General features: G+C 30.5%; 1 protein-coding gene across 1 annotated transcript; it reads right to left on the bottom strand.

Moving 5' to 3' along the window:
* Positions 1-12,331: 12,331 nt before the first annotated feature.
* Positions 12,332-22,010, bottom strand: LOC144848734 (cysteine--tRNA ligase, cytoplasmic-like). The gene is made up of 16 exons (XM_078705600.1): positions 21,911-22,010; positions 20,969-21,146; positions 20,337-20,532; positions 19,739-19,888; positions 19,004-19,144; positions 18,496-18,584; positions 17,868-18,102; positions 17,398-17,526; positions 16,614-16,847; positions 16,163-16,263; positions 15,199-15,388; positions 14,470-14,538; positions 14,189-14,270; positions 13,812-13,960; positions 13,179-13,322; positions 12,332-12,885 (listed from the first exon to the last, which is right to left on the bottom strand). The coding sequence occupies exons 1-16, from the start codon at positions 21,918-21,920 to the stop codon at positions 12,757-12,759; spliced, it is 2,226 nt and encodes a 741-aa protein (XP_078561726.1). The 5' UTR covers positions 21,921-22,010; the 3' UTR covers positions 12,332-12,756.
* Between the last annotated feature and the right edge of the window lie 153 nt (positions 22,011-22,163).

Genomic DNA, 22,163 nt, shown 5'->3' with positions numbered 1-22,163 from the left:
CTTAATTAAAACTACTACTACTTAATGGTTTACTATAATTTGCATATGTCGATACATTTCTGCTCTCAAATATAGTCATTCTAACACCAGATATAATGACTTTCCTTCTATAAAGGAATTTGAATTAGTCCCACTACGTGTGTATTGTATTACATCTTCTATCTTTATTTTATTTGAGGGTCATTTGGTTGTCAGTATTTGCTGTTTTGAGTCACATTCAACATTCAAGGCTCAATAAAAAAATGTGTGATGACTCGATATAGTCATTATTCCTCTCCACAAATTGAAGAGTTGATAAACTAAGGTTATTATAGTTTAACTAATAATATAATAGCGTAACGTTCTGAATTTGCATAATTCATCGGACTTTCATATTATTTATAAGCTATTCCTGATTGATACACAACCATTTATATTTCTACAAATATTCAAAAAAATGAATTAGTTTGGATATAAATAACGTTTAATAACGTAAAATAATACGTTTATACTATGTTTACCAAAAACAAGTCTAACATTACTTACCTGACTTAGACCTGGTTTTTTTGGCCTGGCTGATTTCAAAATCAGATTCTACTAATTTAAAAAAATATATATTGATGATAACCATGATAAAAAAAACTCAAAACCATAATTTTGAACAAACGTTTATGAAACACAAATATTTAACACAGTGAATATAATAAACAATGACTGTAAACAAATATCTTGGTGGAGATGTGCGAGAAAATCAACTGTAATCATCTTTAAATACTCACCTATTACTGTAGACAAGAATGGAAGTCTTTCATTGGTCCTCATTTCTATAATAGATGATTTCAAATATAAATATACACAAGAAGTAAATACTTGTAAACAAAATACGTTACTAAAACAACTAAAATAATTTACCTGTTTCTGATTTAGCATGTTTGATTGGATTGAATCCAGATTCAGATACTTCTGTTAAATTAAACATTTAAATATAACATTAAACCATTTAAATTGCAGCATATATATGCGGAAAAAAGGTTGAAATTAAATAATAATTATGTTTATCCTCTATTTCTGTAGACCAGATTGGCAGTCTTTCATTGCTTGTTGTTTCTAAAAATATTTCCGTTTGAACTCTATTAATATCATTCTGTCAATATCGAATAATTAAGTAGGAGAAGCAATAATTTTTTTTTATAAGACTATGATAACGGCGGAAAGAACAAGAAACCAATGCAATAAAGGAATAATTGGCTTGAATTTTAAGTAAAATTTAATAAAGCCACAACATGTCTAGACTGTCTGTCTGTCTAGACTGTCTGTCTGTCTAGACTGTCCTTACTTTATATTTGTCTTAAACATAATTACATAACGTTTTAAGGTATAAGTATTCAAAAAAGTTCAATAGTTTTAAATTAAAATACTAGTTTTTCATACCTATTGCTGTAGAAAACATAGGCAATCTTTCGATTTTTGATATTTCTATAAAAGATTCCGTTTAAAAATAATTGTTTACAAATCATTTACGAATCTCTCTTTAGTCAATGTGTTCTCTGTTAGGCCTACTATGACAATCCCAGTGGTGTACTTGTTAGAACGTCTACATGTCTTAATATCTTACCTGGTTCTGATTTAGCATGTTTGATCAGACTGAATTCAGACTCACGTTTTTCTGTTAAATATATAATATTGATGATAACACTTAAATATAATATTAAAACATTTTATTTGCAGCAATATTCAGAAAGAAAAGATTAGTGGATTTGAAATGTTTAAATATTGTCCCTCTCGGTAGACCATTATTGGCAGAATTTCATTGGTTGTTACTTCTATATTTAAAAAAAACACCATTGTGTATTCTGTTTGAATCTATAAAATTGTTTAGTATAAATTATTATTTTCTATAAACGAATACGTTGGTACTATGTTACTAAAATAACAACTTACTTGTTTCTGATTTAGGTCTAGCATGTTTCATCTGGCTGATTTCAGATTCAGATTCTTCTATGGATTAATAACATATTTTAGTAAAGATAACCAGTTTACATTTCAAATGCTAATTTTTTAAATATTACTTGAAATAAATAAGGTTTTTCATATATTTAATTATAAAAATATTTGTAATTGCTACTAATAGTCAAAAACAAACATATAGGCCCTATATATATATATGCTTTTAAAATATTTTAATATAACATCTTGAATTGCTACTAATATTTTTAAAACAAACAACATTATAAGCTTTTAGAATTATTTTAATATAATAACATTTTTAATTTCTAATAATATTTATAAAAAAAACATATATATATAGGCTTTTAAAATATTTTAGTATAACATTTTGATTTGTTACTAATATTCCAAAAACAATTTTTAACTGGAATAATGGTTTGACTCACTTATTTCTTTAGAACAGATTAGGAGTCTTTCATTGGTCCTCATTTCTATAATAGATGATTTCAAATATAAACATACACAAGAAGTAAATACTTGTAAACAAAATACGTTACTAAAACAACTAAAATAATTTACCTGTTTCTGATTTAGCATGTTTGATTGGACTGAATTCAGATTCAGATACTTCTGTTAAATTAAACATTTAAATATAACATTAAACCATTTAAATTGCAGCAACTATATGCAGATTGAAATTGAAGGTTGAAATGAAATAATAATTATGTTTATCCTCTATTTCTGTAGACCAGATTGACAGTCGTTCAATGCTTGTTATTTATTTTATTTGAGGGTCATTTGGTTGTCAGTATTTGCTGTTTTGAGTCACATTCAACAAACAAGGCTCAATAAAAAAATGTGTGATGACTCGATATAGTCATTATTCCTCTCCACAAATTGAAGAGTTGATAAACTAAGGTTATTATAGTTTAACTAATAATATAATAGCGTAACGTTCTGAATTTGCATAATTCATCGGACTTTCATATTATTTATAAGCTATTCCTGATTGATACACAACCATTTATATTTCTACAAATATTCAAAAAAATGAATTAGTTTGGATATAAATAACGTTTCATAACGTAAAATAATACGTTTATACTATGTTTACCAAAAACAAGTCTAACATTACTTACCTGACTTAGACCTGGTTTTTTTGGCCTGGCTGATTTCAAAATCAGATTCTACTAATTTAAAAAAATATATATTGATGATAACCATGATAAAAAAAACTCAAAACCATAATTTTGAACAAACGTTTATGAAACACAAATATTTAACACAGTGAATATAATAAACAATGACTGTAAACAAATATCTTGGTGGAGATGTGCGAGAAAATCAACTGTAATCATCTTTAAATACTCACCTATTACTGTAGACAAGAATGGAAGTCTTTCATTGGTCCTCATTTCTATAATAGATGATTTCAAATATAAATATACACAAGAAGTAAATACTTGTAAACAAAATACGTTACTAAAACAACTAAAATAATTTACCTGTTTCTGATTTAGCATGTTTGATTGGATTGAATCCAGATTCAGATACTTCTGTTAAATTAAACATTTAAATATAACATTAAACCATTTAAATTGCAGCATATATATGCGGAAAAAAGGTTGAAATTAAATAATAATTATGTTTATCCTCTATTTCTGTAGACCAGATTGGCAGTCTTTCATTGCTTGTTGTTTCTAAAAATATTTCTGTTTGAACTCTATTAATATCATTCTGTCAATATCGAATAATTAAGTAGGAGAAGCAATAATTTTTTTTTATAAGACTATGATAACGGCGGAAAGAACAAGAAACCAATGCAATAAAGGAATAATTGGCTTGAATTTTAAGTAAAATTTAATAAAGCCACAACATGTCTAGACTGTCTGTCTGTCTAGACTGTCTGTCTGTCTAGACTGTCTGTCTGTCTAGACTGTCCTTACTTTATATTTGTCTTAAACATAATTACATAACGTTTTAAGGTATAAGTATTTAAAAAAGTTCAATAGTTTTAAATTAAAATACTAGTTTTTCATACCTATTGCTGTAGAAAACATTGGCAATCTTTCGATTTTTGATATTTCTATAAAAGATTACGTTTAAAAATAATTGTTTACAAATCATTTACGAATCTCTCTTTAGTCAAGGTGTTCTCTGTTAGGCCTACTATGACAATCCCAGTGGTGTACTTGTTAGAACGTCTACATGTCTTAATATCTTACCTGGTTCTGATTTAGCATGTTTGATCAGACTGAATTCAGACTCACGTTTTTCTGTTAAATACAGAATATTGATGATAACACTTAAATATAATATTAAAACATTTTATTTGCAGCAATATTCAGAAAGAAAAGATTAGTGGATTTGAAATGTTTAAATATTGTCCCTCTCGGTAGACCATTATTGGCAGAATTTCATTGGTTGTTACTTCTATATTTAAAAAAAACACCATTGTGTATTCTGTTTGAATCTATAACATTGTTTAGTATAAATTATTATTTTCTATAAACGAATACGTTGGTACTATGTTACTAAAATAAAAACATACTTGTTTCTGATTTAGGTCTAGCATGTTTCATCTGGCTGATTTCAGATTCAGATTCTTCTATGGGTTAATAACATATTTTATTAAAGATAACCAGTTTACATTTAATTTAATAAAATATTTTAAATATTATTTGAAATAAATTATATATTATTATAAATACAGTAGGCAAAGAACATTAATTCTAAACCGCCCGGTGATATACTGAAATTTAATTTGAAACGATAAAGATCAGGAAATCTGTGAGAATGAGAAAAAGTCGCCCGAACCGAGACTCGAACTCGGACCGTCTGCTTGATATGCAGTTGCCCTAACCATTAGACCACTGGGGCTTTCATGGTATTGTTAAAACTCGATTGAATAGCGACTCTTTAACATTCTCGGCGGGGTACAGCACTAGTCCTCAGTTGTACGCACGCGCAACCGAGATCAAATTGATACGTCCTCATCTTTCAGTATTTTTATTCACGAGGCGGGATCTCCGAAGAGATACTTTTATATATATAAACACAGTAGGCAACGAACATTAATTCTAAACCGCCCGATGATATACTGAAATTTAATTAATTAATTTGAAACGATATTCGTTTCAAATTGATTAATTAAATTTTAGTATATTACCGGGCGGTTTAGAATTAAGGTTCTATGCCCGATGTGTTTATATATATTTATATATAAATCCAAAGGCAAATTACTGAAAAAAATGACAATGCTGTGGGTATCAGTGGCTGGATCTCAATGGAGATACAAAAAAAAAGCGAAAAGCTAAATCAAAACGATAAAGTAAACAGCCAGAAAAGTTAGCAGAGCTTTCGGGCAACACTAGCCCTTCATCAGTGCAAGTGAGGGAATTTATATATATATATTTATATATATAAACAAATCAGGCACAGAACATTAATTCTAAACCGCCCGGTGATATACTGAAATTTAATTAATTAATTTGAAACGATAAAGATGAGGAAATCTGTGAGAATGAGAAAAAGTCGCCCCAAGCGAGACTCGAACTCGGACCGCCTGCTTGATATGCAGTTGTCCTAACCATTAGACCACTGGGGCTTTCATGGTATTGTTCGAACTCGATTGGATAGCGACTCTTTAACATTCTCGGCGTGGTACGGCGGAACAGCACTAGTCCTCAGTTGTACGCACGCGCACCAGAGATCAAATTGATACGCCCTCATCTTACAGTATTTTTATTCACGAGGCGGGATCTCCGCCGAAGAGATACTTTTATATATATAAACAAATCAGGCACAGAACATTAATTCTAAACCGCCCGGTGATATACTGAAATTTAATTAATTAATTTGAAACGATAAAGATGAGGAAATCTGTGAGAATGAGAAAAAGTCGCCCCAACCGAGACTCGAACTCGGACCGCCTGCTTGATATGCAGTTGTCCTAACCATTAGACCACTGGGGCTTTCATGGTATTGTTCGAACTCGATTGGATAGCGACTCTTTAACATTTATATATATATATATTTTAGTAAAATAACATTTTGATTTGCTACTAATATTCCAAAAACAATTTAACTCGAATAAGGGGTTGACTTACTTATTTCTGTAGAACAGATTAAGAGTCTTTTATTGGTCAGTTTAAAGTAAAATTTAGTAAAGCCACAGTATTTAAAGGCTTTTTATTTTTCTAATTTAAACATGTTAAACTTATGTGTTAGAGAAATGATATTAGTTAAATTGTTGTTTTTTTTTTAGTTTCTAATTGTGTTATGTTATTTATATTTTTTTTTTTTTTTTTGAGGAGCCTATTCACCACAAGCTTTGCTTTCTTTTAGGCTCCTCCACTTTATATTTATATATTTGTAAAGTGAAATAAATAAATGAATGAATGAATGAATGAAATGAAATTACATTAAACATAATTACATAACGTTTTAAGTTATAAGTATTGCTGTAGACGACATTGGCAGTCTTTCGTAGGTTAATATATCTATAAAAGATTTCGTTTAAAAATAATTGGTTACAAATCGGTTACGAGTCTATCTTTAGTACAAATCATATACAGTGTCAATGTGATCTATGTTGCTCTGTTGCTTGCAAGAAAGTATACAACACATTGGATATATTAACAATTAGGTCTACTATGACAATCCACACCCAGTGGTATTCTTGATAGAACGTATGCATATCTTAATACCTTACCTGATTCTGACTTAGCATGTTTGATCGGACTGGATTTAGACTCACATTCTGTTAAATATAGAAAATAAACAATTTTATTTGCAGCAATATTCAGAAGGAAAAGATAAATTGATTTGAAATGTTTAAATACTGTAAATGAAGTTTACAATGACTATAAAGAATCGTCTCGATAGCTTACTGTGCGACAAAAGCAGCTTTACTCGTCTCTTACTCACCTGTGGTCTCGGTTGGAAGTTGTTCGTAGACTCTTAATTCTATAACAGATACATTTCTGTGTAAATCTCAAATATTTATATGTTTAAAGTAAAAATCTTTTAATATTAGTATTATATCATTTAAGAAGCAAATAATGCACAAGAAGTATTTTGTTTTTTCAACCAAAACAACTGTATCAACTCACCTGTTTCTGATTCAGCTTTTTCAAGTCTTTTATGCCCTTTTGTAAAGCGTCCTTTTTTTATTGATTTGTTTGATGCATCTTCTGACTTCTCTATTTTTTGTTAAAATAAAGACGATAATAATTTGGTATGAATTTCATAGAAATGTCATTGTACAATGTAAATCATAATTAAACCGATGGTCATCACAGATTATGTTCGTCTTAATAATAACGCGTGTTAATTACCTCTTTTTATGAATACGTGCACTATCGGTATTATGACGGCAATTTTTTTTGTTTAATTACAAACATTGTAATTTTGTAAATATAAAATTAAAATAAGTTCCTCTGGTTATTTTGCACATTTTGGTGATAAAACACCATTTCACGATCCTGTATTACTATACCGGCCATTAGCTATATAATGGAATTAATATTACATTATTACATATATCCTCCTTATTAATTTGAGGCGACACTAAAATTGATTTTGATGCGCACAATATCGGTTATCACTACATACTTTTTCTGGTTTTGTAAAATTTCATTGGATGTTTTAGCAGTGAATACCACGATTTCTTGTGTGTTTTTTCTATGGTAAAAAAAGACAATATAAAATAATAATAACACATTTTGTTTTATATATTTGTTAAGCTATTATAACCATGTATGTTCTGGTTCTTTGATTACTGATAAATAAAATATAATGAGGAAATAACTCACCATCTTTTTCTGATTTAGCTTTTTGCAGTATTCCTTGTTCATTGTTACTATAACTACTACTCGGAACTGCCTCTGTTTAATAATAATAATAATAATAATAATAATAATAATAATAATAATAATAATAATAATAATAACAATAACAATAACAATAACAATAATAATAATAATAATAATAATAATAATAATAATAATTTTTTTGTAAGAAAACCAGTAATATCAGTAAGTAATATAGGGTTATGTATAAACTCACTAGTTGTTTCAGATTTAGCTTCTTGCTGCATTACTACTTGTTGCTCGTTACTACTGTTTGGAACATTATCTATATAATAATAATGAAAAAATTATATGAATTCAGAATGTTATTTATACCTTGTGAAAATATGTTAATTTAGTTTAGTAATTTAACCAATGTCGCATTTAATTGTTTTACGTATTTTGCAACAATTTAAGCCTACCTCCAGTCAAAGACGTCACAGCTGATTTTAGTCTAATATTTTTTAGATCGTTAATAAATTTTTGTAATTTGTCTTCAGAAAGTATTTGTTCGTGTTCCAAATAAATAATCATACTCCAAGCATCTTTATAATTCTTTGAGGGAATATTGTACAATGAAGCAATAGCGTTAGTATCAGCACGTGTCAGCGCATTTCCAAAATCTACAATTCGTAGTCGATAAAAGCCGAATTTTGAAATTGTAGTTTCCTGAACTTCAGGAACATATCGGAGTTTTTGGCTGAGACCAAATTGCTTAGTGACTTGTATTGTTTCGTATAGTAAAACACGATTTGTTGAACTCAAATGTCCCGAATGTTTTAAATAATTGACCAATTCTATCGTTGCAGTGGCTCTGTCAAGGTTTGCTGCTGTAATTAAACCTTGGTATAACACTTTTAGCTGTCCTAAAAGTTCCTGTTCATCGTACCATTTTGAAAAGTTCGCTAAATCAACATCAAAATCTAGAAAATGAAAAAAAAAGTATTATAAAAAAATAGTCTAGTAGGAAGGAGGGGCTACTAAATATAGACGGTACTTGACAATGAGTGATCATAGAGGTCTGAGTTTGGTCCTAAACTGTTCAGAATATGCACATTTCTATGTACTATAATGAAATGTTTTCGTTCAAAATGGCCGGAAATACCACTTTTGACCTTTAACCTTGTTATTACATAAGGGTCATAACTTGGTAATCCCTGGTCATAAAGATTTTATTTTTGTTGTAAATTGTTCAAAATTGTTATAATTATATTAGCTTTATTGAAACATATTTTTTAAATTTGGCTGGAAATATCACTTTTGACCTTTGACATTATTGCATGACCATTTTCACAACAATTTAGACTATTTTTGTATTCGTTCTATATCGTGACAACCAGTGGTCATAGACAAGGTCAAACGTGGTATTTCAGGCCATTTTGAACAAAAGCTTTTCATGATAGTACATAGAAATGTGCATATTCTGAACAATTACAGACCAAGATCACTCATTGTCAAGTACCGTCTACAGTTACATTTAGGATTTTGATAAATCCAAGATGGCCACCAAAATGGCCCCCAAAAGACCTCATGAGACAATATTTCGTCCTGGGAACATAAACAATGTTAAATATATATATTCAAGACAAAAACATACATCATGGGGGTGCACGGTAATCCCTTCTTTCTACCCTAAAAAAACATTATAAAAACTGATTATATTACTTAATTTGCAACATAAAATACACTTTTATTTTTACCTGTTGCCATGTTGTCAATTTTCTGTCTTCATTTCTAAAAAAATAGACATTTTGTATTATAATATTTAAGGATTGTTATTGTAAATTGTTTGTTACGTTTATTATTTGTAGTTTCAATAAACTTAAGTGGATTTTATTAGAAATTAAAAGAAAAGTATAGGCTTAATTAGGAATGTCTGGTTTTATTCATTCAATTTATTTTTAGATAATCATAAATAATTCATTATTTAATTATTATTAAATTACAGTTTTTATTAAATTTAATATATCAACAAAATACCAATATTCTTAAGCTTTAATAAAACCTTAATTATGAATTTCTATATTTTACATAAATTTAAATAAACTTACCAATTTAATTGTTAGCTATTTTTATAATGGAATCAATAGGGTATATATAGTGCTTCTAATAGTTTCCAACTATACTGTACATTGATTCTTTTTGTTTTCTTTGTTTTCCTTTTGCTACCACATTGTCAGTGCACTTTTATATAAACACTTTCGGTAGGCCGACATATTACCTTTTCTTTTGTCTGTTGTCCTTTCAGTTCAGTTTATGGGCTGCAATTCACCACTCATGTGTTATGTTATTAATATTTGTACAAGCCTGTACATTTACAGTACTTTGAGGCCGTCGTAGTGATATCTAGTGTAGTTTCTATTTACTTTTTTCGTTCCAAATATTTCTTATCTTATCTGAAGATAAGAGATGAGACAATAGACTCGTAAAACAGACTTTACCTTACGTTATAATAAAATCAATCAAAAGAAGTAATTGTAGGAGAAAATGAAAATTGAAAATTCTTGTACATTTTTAATAATGTAATTGTAACAATAATGAAATACGTATTTTTTGTATTAACATTTTAAGATATTAGGTGATGAACCTAATAATGGGTCATAGGTCAATTTTCTTTTTCTCTTAGTAGTATCCAAATCAATTTTAATTCAGTAATGCAGAAAAAGTTGGCATTGAAATATCTTGATGTTTAATGTCGATTTTCTTTATCAAACCTATTATTTAACATATTGTTTAGAAAAGGTTAGTACCACTAACTAGTACCATCCTCCCAACCGTGAATAAAACATGTTATGCAAACAAGAATTTATTATAACAAGGCCAACAGCCATAAGTCGCGTGCTCTCAGAAAAAAATGAACTTTCAAAAAGTAATGTACTTTAAAACTTATCTGTAGGCCTACATCAAAAAGTACAGAAAAGCGATAAAACGCAGTGATGCCGGACCGACAGACAGGCCGACCGACCGACATAGTGAACTATTGAGTCGCGTCCACGCGACTAAAAATTAAAATAATGATGTTATGTTTTATTCATGGTGTTGGTACTTTTATTTTATGTCCTTTCCTAAGCCACTAACATTATAATTGAATTCGAAAAAGGCCGCTGACGACTGATTTTCATTTTTTTCCCTGATGCTGAGTTTTAATTGCAATATTCAGTCCCAGCTCTTTAAAACTTTTTTACCTGGACTCTGGATTGATTCTATTCAGAAGTGTAGAGGGCTGACGCAACATCGTTGACAATGTAACCTAGGCCTATTGTTTATACAACAGTAGAAATATGTAAGGTCTAATAAAGGATACGTTCTACCAGGAATCATGCAGTTCATATTCCTATAGATTTTAATGAAAAGTTAAAATTTAATATTTAAACAAAAAATCAGAAAAATCAAAAGTAAAATAAAAAGACACAAACCTCAACCAGGCAAAGATTAAAACAGGCATCAATATGACAGAACAGGATAAACGTTTGACATTATGTTCGAGTATGTAGACTTTGCTCATTACTTAGAACAGCAGTGATTAAGTTAATATCGGCTACTGTTCCCTGGTAAAAATTACCCGGAAATGACGTCCAAGCAAACAATCATGCCTACTAAACAGTACTACATTTCTACCCCCTTTATGAACGCTATTGAAACATTTTTACTCATGGTTAAACAATCGCTTTCTTGCTTTTGTGTCAATTTGACTGGCAATAACGCATATTCATGGCCATAGATAATCTCAATAACTATTAATAATGGTGAATAAAAACAACTCTTTGATTCGATTTGAATCCCCAGAAAACCATTTCATTTGAAGAGCTGCCCCTTAACCACTCCCTACATATTTCAGTTCTTAGAGAGAGTAATTAGGAGGTTTTTTTATTGAAGGAATGTGGGTATTCAATAACTACTCCATTGAACCATGAAGAAATAAAAAATAAAATTCTCCATGTACGGTATAATATTATAATGATGCAAGTGCAATTTCAATATATCCCCATTGAATTTCTCTGGTTAAAGTCAGAAACAACCGCTTTCACAATTATTTTGTCCACATTGTAATTACTGTGCAAACTAAGATTGTTTTTAATTTCACACCTAAAAGCAACATAGGAGTGACTTAAACAGATTGTATTGTTACTGTATGCACGATTTTCATATTATATTATATATAATATATAATATATTTTTCTCCTTTGTTATAGTATAAAGTCCCAATGATTACACCAATTTATCAATTCTAAATTTGTTAACGCTTTCGGTGACACTTTTAAAAAAATAAATATAAAAATACTGTCTGTATATGGAAAAAGCTCATCAGATTCTTGAAATAGATTTTCTTTATTTAGAGTTACCTGATTTTTTAAAAGATATTCCTAAGTCAATAAAATCATGAACAAATTTGCGAAATAGAATTAAATGTTTGGTGACCCAAGATTATCCTGTCTTACATGAATAAATAAACGATATACAAAAGTGATTTTTCCAATTATGCTCCATCTTTATGAAACTAATTTACATTCTATTTAAAAACAAAAACTATTTCAGAAATGACACCAAGTTAATTTTGTCAACCAACACCTTTTTATTTATGAATTGGATCTATATAAATATTTATTTTGATTATTATTAATAAGTATTATTTAAATTAAAGTAAAATGTAACCAATGCAATGCTTGCATTGTCATGATTTTCTTAAAATTGAGGTCATGACCTTTCTAAAATCTGAAGCACCTCATCGTGTGATTGGACAACTCATTAAAGTTTACCAACCCACTGTTACATGTATTGTCACTTTTACCAAGAGTCAGCACTGTGGCTTTAACAGGATGTCACAGAATCAGATGATGTCCTGACATCTTGGAAGACAACATCGCACCTCTACCAACCAACCTTGCCCTGCTAATACAAAGACAAACTCCCAAAAATTCCTGTCATCAATAGCCTATATTACCACAGTCCACAATACATAAAATCTTTCTATCTACCATTAACTGCCATTATTGACAGATTTCAGCCAGTCATTGTGGAGTTTTTCTTGCTGTTGATAAGCCTTGGCTAGTTTCTTTACTTGTTTAGCGCTGAGAGGTTCTCCTTTGTTGTCATGTGTTGGCATGCCCTGGTGGAGAGAAAAAAATAATATAGTAGGTAGGTACCATTTTTGATGGAGTATAAGAATATAGTCATAAAATTTGAGTTTCTCTCATTTATAGTTCTGGTTGTGGAACAAATCTGGAACCCATCCCATCTTTTTTTATGGGTAGGGAGTTACCCTGGTGTTCTGTTAAAATTAGGACACAGAGACGACAAATGAAAAGAAAAACACTACTTAGTTATAGTAGGCCTAGAGGAACATGCAATAGCCAATCTACACCTCTAAATCTGGCCCGGGTATGTCGTCATTATAAATACCTTGTCATCAAACTGCGAGTATTTATCAGCTTCTTTCTTGAACATCTCCTGTGGAGGGATCCGTCTTTGTGCGTCTTTAGCTGCTTGTCTCTCTTGTTCCTTTCTTTTTGCTTCTTCTTTCGCTTTTCGTTTCTTTTCTGCTTCCTGTTTGAGAAGTTTAAAAAAGAAAGATTAATTTTAATAGATTACCATTTTAGATGAACTCTAACATTTTAAAATTTTGGAGAAGCATTTATATCTAATTTGGTCTCTTTTTTTCTTGTTAAACAATTCTTAGTAAGTGGCAAGTCAAAAGATAAATTTACAAAATGACTATTTGAAATCAACATACTTATTAGAAAAGTGTAGGTCATCTTTCAGTATGCTTATCTTGTATTGGGCCAACCAGTACAGTATAAATAATTTTAAAAAATTAAAACCGAATGCGAGGTTTTTGGCAAACATATTTTAATTAAGACTAACTAAAGACCAGCTAAAAAACTGAACAGATAAGAAATCAAAATCGTTACTCAGTTTCCTTTATAAAAGTGCAGTCATACTTGTGCAATGCAATACTTACAATTTTACATGTGTTTCCCAATTGTAATTTACACTTACATAAATGTTTCTGTGTTACCTTTATTAGTACCATACCTTCAATGCCAATTCTCTTTCTTTCAAGAGCGTCTCTCTGTCATCTAGTTTAATGACTGCTGCAACCCCTTCTCTGTCTTCTAACCTCACTCCAAGTTCTGGTAACACATCATCTCGTAGACTGTCACACAGTTTTAAAATGTCCATTGCTATTTGAAAATTTGTTTAATGTAAAAATCGCATTACTTAGTCTGGGACAAATTTATATGACTAGATTCCTCCATAACTTTCTATCTCCCATTGTGACAGCCAGTTCATCTCTCTATTAATAGTCTAGATGTGTTTGTTAACTCTACAATTACAGTCTAGCTGTGTGTTGGTCAATATTTATAATAATGAATTATACATAAACAAAACATCAATGTTTAAAAACTCACATTTTTGTTCCCTTGCAATTTTTCTAACTTGTCCACGGAATTCTGATAGCGTTTGTAAATATGGCATAACAGTTTCCTCTACCTGTGTGTACCAAACAAAACATAAATATATATATATATTTTTAAACTAATATGGTTAGTTCCAGTGATTGTAAAAATTGGGTATATAGAATTTTTACATATGAAGTATCAATCAAGATAACAGTTTTTTTAAAATATTGAATTGATTTCTGCATTAATGCTCCTTGTATCGATTATAATATGTGAACACAAATACTTACATTTGCATTTTGTGTTCCACCAGCAATAGGGAAACCTATTAGTTCGTCTCCAGATATTGCACCAAAAACCTAAGTATAAATAAAGACAAACAAATAAAAGTACATTATAATCTTGTTTATAATTGCTAAGGTGTAACTCCCATCATTGTATATTTTTTTGTAACAGAGGGTCAAAGGGGAACACAAATTTAATTTTAATGTTTTACTACTGAAACTTTTTCTTTGCTATTGTTTTTAACACCCAGAAATGAACAAGAAAATCTTATCAATGAATCAGGACATTGACAGACTGGTTCTTTGCAAATAAATAAAAGAAAAAATAGCTCTAGTTTAGTGAAATGGGATGGGGATGACGATGAATTTTTTTTGCTGATTATTAGGGACCCTCAGAGGTTCACAAAACAAATATATGATCTACATAAGTGGAGTGGAGTAATTTTGTCCTTAGAAAAAATCCTGACATGTGACTGGACTTGAACCCAGGACCCTTGGAGTGGCAGCCAAGCATCATAACCACCAAGCCACAACTCCACTCCTAATGACTATTATTAATGTTCTGTGCTTCTGTCATCCAGGTTAGAGTGAATTTTACAGACTGTAGAAAACTGTAGTCATTTTTATTTGTTCTATAAATTACTACTGAACAAAATTTAACCTATACCAGAGCCTATTGCATCTGATTAGTCACACTGTTCTGTTTCATAGCTCAGCATTAGATTATCAACTTACCTTCATAAGTCTTGTAAGATACTTGGCAATTCCTTCTAGCAGTTTTGCATTAGGAACCTGTTTAGATGAGCGTTTCTCTTGTATGTATATGTTGCATTGTGTTATCAGTAGCCGCATTGATTCCATAGCTGAGCGTGTATCAATTGAATCACATAGAGATTGGTGGATCTTTGTCTTACCTTCATAATAACTTCAAAACAATTACATCATGAGTCATTTACATTTACATTTACATTTTGAAATATCATCTAAAAACTAGTTTGAAAAAAAGTGTGATGTGCCCAAATATGGCAGTAATATGACAGCATTATGGGCACACATTTTTTTGTCATATAAAGTTTGATAGTGTAGACAGAGCTTTAGTCAAATAAAATCACAGTTGGAGCACTAGTCTAAAGCTTTGTTCACACTAGAAAGCAACACAAGGATGTATACACAATGCATGTACAAATCAGAAACTACAGTTTGGATGATTCTGTACATCACTTTTGACTGTGTCTTACATTGTGTTTATGCCCCTGTTTTGCATCTTAGTGGGAATCAAGGTTTAGAAAACATACATTTTTCAACGGAAACATTTATTTTCTTTCTTTCATAAACTCTTACAATAATATAAATTAATAAAGTACTTAAATAAGGTTGGTAGTATTGAATTTCAAATATTTCATTTCAATAAATATACATATATTAAAAAAAACATATCATTTACACTTTTATTTTAAGCTTTCTATTTAGATAGAACTTTAAAACTATGTCAGAACTATAATGACACAACAAAATTTCCCTAATAGGGATGTCCCCTGAATTGGGGTTATCCGTAGTGTAAGCATGTCCCGATTTCATTTAGGTGTTTCCTTAATAGGGTGAATTACCCTTATGGATTCTACTGTATATCGGCATCTTAAAAAATTACTCTATGGTAATAATTTGTTTCTTGTCTAGTTATATAAAATTATCTACTTACCTATCGTTTAGTTTAATTTCTTCTTCATTCCATTTACAGAAAGCACCGGGTCCAGAAGAGGGGCTTGCTCTTAGTACGTCCTTAACATTCAGGAAAAATTCCTGAAAATTTGTAAATATAAAATGTATAAATAGTCAAATTCATTTAGAGTTATTAAACTACTAGAGAGACAATTGATGCAAATAGGGAAGAGACCACTGTAAAACCAAATTATTATGTAGTACTGTATAGTAAACTTAAAATATGAAAAACAACACAAACTGAATGGCAAAATTCCACTGAACAAGTTTTCAAATGTGGTATCAAAAACTCTACATTATAATTATACTGATAATGATATTATTTTATTGTCCATAGTAATATAAAATGGAAATGCATGTACTATACAAATTACAATAAAATACACAAAAATAGTAATTATGTAATATTAAATACTGTAGTTAACACTCACATGCATAAACTTTTCAAAACCTTTAGCGATTTCCATAGTGGCTGTAGAATAATCTAAAGTGTCTTTCCACGAGTGTAGCAGAAACATCAAACGAATCTGACGAGCTGAATGCTGTTTGAGGGCGTCTTTGATCGAAATGAAATTCTTTAAGGACTTGGACATCTTGCAACCTTCGATGGTCAAGTGTCCAGCATGTAGGAAATACTTGACCCAGTCATCATTGTTGTAGTAAGCCTTTGAAATAAACAATAAACAAAAACATTTAGTAACATTGATAAATAAGAATAAAAAAGTTAATTATGTCAATGTGGACTTATATAATATCTGGTTTATTGCAATATTATATTTACATAAATACAGTATAAATCATCTGCAAAATATTAGCGAGATCTAATATAATTTTCAAAGAATTACAAAGTAAAACTTTAATAGCATCATGCTAGGAAAAAAAGGTCATCTGCATTGTATAAATGTTTGAAAGAATACAAAACTCCCTAGTCTTGTTATGATACTTCATATTATCACATATAAACATTGTAAAATATTTCTGGCATTTCATGGCATTGAACACATGAAATGATATATATAATACAATTCCTTCTCAAAATTAATTTGTACATTTCTTAAGTTAATAACAGTTCAGTTCAGTTCAGTTCACAATTTGTTTTTAAATAGCACCCTCTATAGTTTAAAGTATTAAACATTATCCATAGCACTCTCTAATGTTTGGCTATTTTTTATAAAGATTTCATTTTTCCAAGTTATGACTTCTACACAGACTTACCTCAGCTTGAGCTAACTCATTGTCGTGGTGAGGAAACTTTAAATCTACACCACCAGTGTGAATATCCATGGACTCATTCAAAATAGAGCTAGCCATCACGGAACATTCAATATGCCAGCCAGGACGACCCTATAAAGTGAAATAGAATCTTTTTATATTAAAATTAGAAACACCTTGATTGTTAAAATACTATTTCAACAGAGGCAATTGATAGACATCAGAAGCATAAATAGGGAATAGGTTTCAGGCAATAGTATACATGGAAAATGAATGATAGTGTGATGGTTGTTAAATGATGTACTAATTTGGACAGAAACAGAATCTTGGCACTCAAGCAAAATAAATGTAATATTACATCACAGAATGTAAGCATTACAATAATAAGTAATATCATTAGTCAAATTTTTATTACATTATGTTTTTTGTAGTGCTTTTAAAATTGGTTTAACGACAACATTTGTATTACCAACCTTGCCCCATGGGGAGTCCCAAGCTGGTTCCCCTGGTTTTGAGGCCTTCCACAGCGCAAAATCACTGTCAGATTTCTTCTCACTGAGACGATCTTGAGATATACTAAGGTCGCCCTCACCCTCTTGTAATGCGGTACTGTCACCATAGGCTTCGGGTACGAGTTTCGCATAGTGGTGATCCTTGCTTTCATCAAATGTGCTCGTTGCGAAATACACAGAACCATTTGACGAATACCTGTAAATGTGAATTACGTGTTTATCTATATTCTACAAATTTAGAAGACAGTGTACAACAGCAAAGTAAGTGAGTAGTCGAGCGGACATAATACGTAGCCATAATATCGGCAAGGGTTCGAGGCTCACTCATAGTTCTGGTGGTAGAACAAATCTTTTCGGATAAGGCCTATAAACTGTAGGTCCAGTGTACACATCTAGCTCATGTGCACATTAATGAACTTAGTACATCTTTCGAGACATGCATGGGGTTAGCCCGGTGTACTATTACACACACAGCCATTGATCACAACTGGGCCCTCTAGGAGACCAGTCTTTGACTTGAAACGGTTACCCAGTATAAATAAATAACAAATTTTAAAAAATTCATAAAAGGACAAATTAAGGGGCCTACCCATAACCATTTTCAATGATCTTCTCAATGTAAGTGACAACTTCTGGAACATATTCACTAACTCTTGTAAGGACATCTGCAGATAGAACCTAAATATTAAAAGATATAAAAAATAAGTTAAACTTAAGCAATTTTTGTTTGAATGAAGAGAATAATTTCATTTTCTGAATTATTTCCATTAACTCAATTGTTTTCTTTACCAAATGGAACATCCCCATTCAATGTCAATTCATTATTATTTGTATATAATAAAAACATTTTTTTCTTTCATTATCGGTGGGTGATAATATTTGATTGGCCTTCCTCTTGATTTAACTTATTAACGAATACAATACTAGCTTAAACCATGTTGATATAAAGTTTGCGGGCATTCTCACTCCTATATTGAGCGAAACGTCGAGAAACTCAACAGTTCTTTTCAGAACTAAGATACGTGGTGTACCGCAAACTTTATATCAACATTTGATTTCAAACCTTCAAACAATATAAGTTTAAACCAGACACTTACATTCAGGTTTTCCATATCCTGATGATACTCAGCCTCAAAATGCTGAGGTAGTTTACTGAAGATGGAATTATCCTCAACTCTGCTTCCAAATTGTGCGTCCAGCCACTCGGATAATGGGTCCTTGGCATCTTGTAACAGTTGCTAGTATAGTATAAATAAAAGCATGATATACTGAAATTAATGTTAATAAATTAATAAGATAAAGATAGAAATAATAAAGATATCTGTGAGAGAATAATTGAACTTAAATTCAGATTTGATGTATGTCATGCAGATACTGTCTGTATATGTCATACAGATAGTGGTGTTGTACAAATGTTATTTGATTTAAATGCAAAAAATGATTTGACTTTGAAATTTGTTATTCTTGATTTGATATTTTTTCATTAAAAAATATATTAACAGGGCTTTAAAAAGTTACATTTGTTGGGTAGAAATAATTGTAATTATTAGCCTACGAATATTGCTAGGCCAGAACATAGAATTTAAAAACATCAATTACTTATTGCAGATAACTCATGATGGGAAGAAAATTGTTATTTTCCCCCCAATTCCTTCCCAACATGCATTGTGCAATGATGCTTTCCTGATATTAGCTATTTGCAACAACCTTATTATTCAGCATTGTTTGTTACCATATTTCTATTGGTTTTTGGGACCACAATCATTTTACAGACACATTTTACATCTTCATTATTGACCTTTGCTCTTTGCATCATTATGTCAATAACTTACTGTTTTCATTTCTTGTAGCTGATCTGTTGCAGCTTGACTTTTGACCCCTTCTGTGTATGCACTCTGTGACTTTTCAACCTGCTTTATTATCTTTTCTTGCATTACCTTCTTATCTGCATTTGTTTCCTTTTCGCATTTATCTTTGAATTTCTATCAAATATAAAACACACTTTTAAAGATACTTTTTGACGTAAATATAGTCAGATCTATTTTATTATTTATTTCTTAAAATTGAAGTATAACAACCAAGTTTTCTACCTAACCTAAAACGTATTTTAAGGCTTTCTATATAGCCAAACACAAAGCCCACCCAGGGAAATGTTTCACTCTTCCATGGCCAACCCAAGAAACCTCTGGAAAGTACTTTTTCTCACCAACCAAAATCTGTGACACCAGGACCACTAAAATTCTAGCTACACTTCTCTATGTGTTAAAACAAATTTAAATAAAGCATTATTACATATAAAGCTCTGTCTACACTAGTTTGATATAATAAAAGTGTGATGTGCTCAAATATGGTAGTGATATGCCCAAATATGGTAGTATATGACATCACCATGTCCATATATGGGCACATAAAGTTTGATAAATTTATTACCAGGAGTGCTTCATTAACATCCTTTAGAACTTGTGCAGTGTCTGTTGCCTTGGTTACATAATCTTCAAACAGGTACGTTGTCCGAGCCCTCTTGATAATCTTATCATCAATATCGGTTATGTTCATGCAATAAAATATATCATACCCAAAATAGTCTGAGAGAACACGCCGCATGATGTCAAATGATATATAGGATCTGAAATTGTGAAACAAATATGATTTATAATTGTTTCTATGATATTTGGGAGCGTTAGGTTTTGGATGACAGACGGACCTTTACCTAGGAACCGCCGGAACTATGTCAAGAGAGTGAGGAAGCATGTTCCAACTTGTGCACGTAGGTAGTTTCAAATTAAACGATATTTAACATTTTGAAACAGAAAATTCAAACATTTTAAAAAGAATGATAATTAATTTCAAGAAGTTGTTTTATACTTTTATAAAACTGAATTTAGAATTAATGCAAATACAACTAAATATTTTTAAATAAAATTTGTATCATAATGGTTGGCATTACAATATTATAATGAGTGACCTCTACATTTTTGAATTGAATAAACCACTAAATAAGAAGCTGATCTCATAGTTTTTAGGTACGGCCTTTTCATTGGGTTACTCCTTTCATGCTGTACCTTGCATGGCCCATGTGAGATGAGTCATAAACCGTTGGACCACAGCTATACCACTTTATTGTATTCCCGTTTGTAGGAATAAATGGTTCTTTTTTCCTAGTTAGACTGTTAAAGAGTGTCAGCTGTGGAGCAGTCTTCCCTGATGGCAAGATCCATTCCGGTTGGCATCTCTTTTTACCTATGAAGGAGGAATAAATAAAAATTATTTTTAATATAAAAAAAATGACAACAATAATACAAACAAGGTATTATTTATGTTTGGTTGGATGAAATTGTATAAACAGTGCTGCATCTATAATGACCTGCTGCTGATTGTAAAACATGCGCCTTGATGAATGGTGTCAATGAAAATGGACTCCATACCACTAGGCCCTATCATTTAATTATGTTGTTTTTTGTTTTGTTGGATTCATTCAAGAAATTTATTTTAAATTCCTTTATTAAATCGGTATTTATAATAATATAACATATTTATAGCCTTGTGTGCTTTATTTGTATTTTGTGCTCATGACCTACTTTCTCTGTTATTGAGGAATTATACTAATAAAACAGGCCTATATTATTCTATTGAATATAAAACATATTTAAATTTCACAAGAAGTTAGTTGATTTCATCATGCATTACAATTCAATAGTTAGTGAGTTTAGAAATACAAAATACAGACTGACTGAGAAGGGTGATAACATTAATAAAAGATGATAGGTCTATAACATTAAAATGTTGGTTATATTACGAATTTCCACTAATGAATAGGTCTAGGCCAGGCATATTATTGACAAAACATCACTCACTCACTCAGACTCAGTCAGAGTCCGTGTCACCAGTAAAGTGTGGGTGTAGGTAGGCTAGCCTAGCTAAGCCATAACAGACTAGGATAAAGGTGGCACATTAGTGTAATTTTTCAAATTTGTAGAAATTGATTAATACAAAATATTAGTTACCGTCAGTCATCTTGATCTTCGAATTATAGCAGGTTAAACCACCAAATATGGGATAGGCTAGCCTACCAGATTTAGAAAACACCGCAACATACACAACGTGTACAAATGGTAGGTTAAAGGTCAGAAAACTATCGATGCGTGAACTGTGCGCTTTGATATAATGGTTTGAGTTTTATTTTTTCTCTAATGGTCCTGGTTCAAATCCTGTCAGATTTATGTCAGGATTGCAACTAAAACAGTTAATTAAACCAAT

The sequence above is a fragment of the Antedon bifida genome, chromosome 7, assembly GCF_963402885.1.
Source record: "Antedon bifida chromosome 7, ecAntBifi1.1, whole genome shotgun sequence".
NCBI classification, from domain to species: domain Eukaryota; kingdom Metazoa; phylum Echinodermata; class Crinoidea; order Comatulida; family Antedonidae; genus Antedon; species Antedon bifida.
This window is presented reverse-complemented; position numbering and strand designations above follow the sequence as displayed.

Excerpts from the sequence above, each read along its gene's own strand:
- LOC144848734 (XM_078705600.1), bottom strand. Across the intron at positions 15,389-16,162 it reads GAAATTAAACTAAACGATAG|TTATTATGAAGGTAAGACAA; the intron begins GTAAGTAGATAA and ends ATTGTTTTGAAG. Across the intron at positions 14,539-15,198 it reads ATCTTACAAGACTTATGAAG|GTTTTTGGTGCAATATCTGG; the intron begins GTAAGTTGATAA and ends ATTTATACTTAG.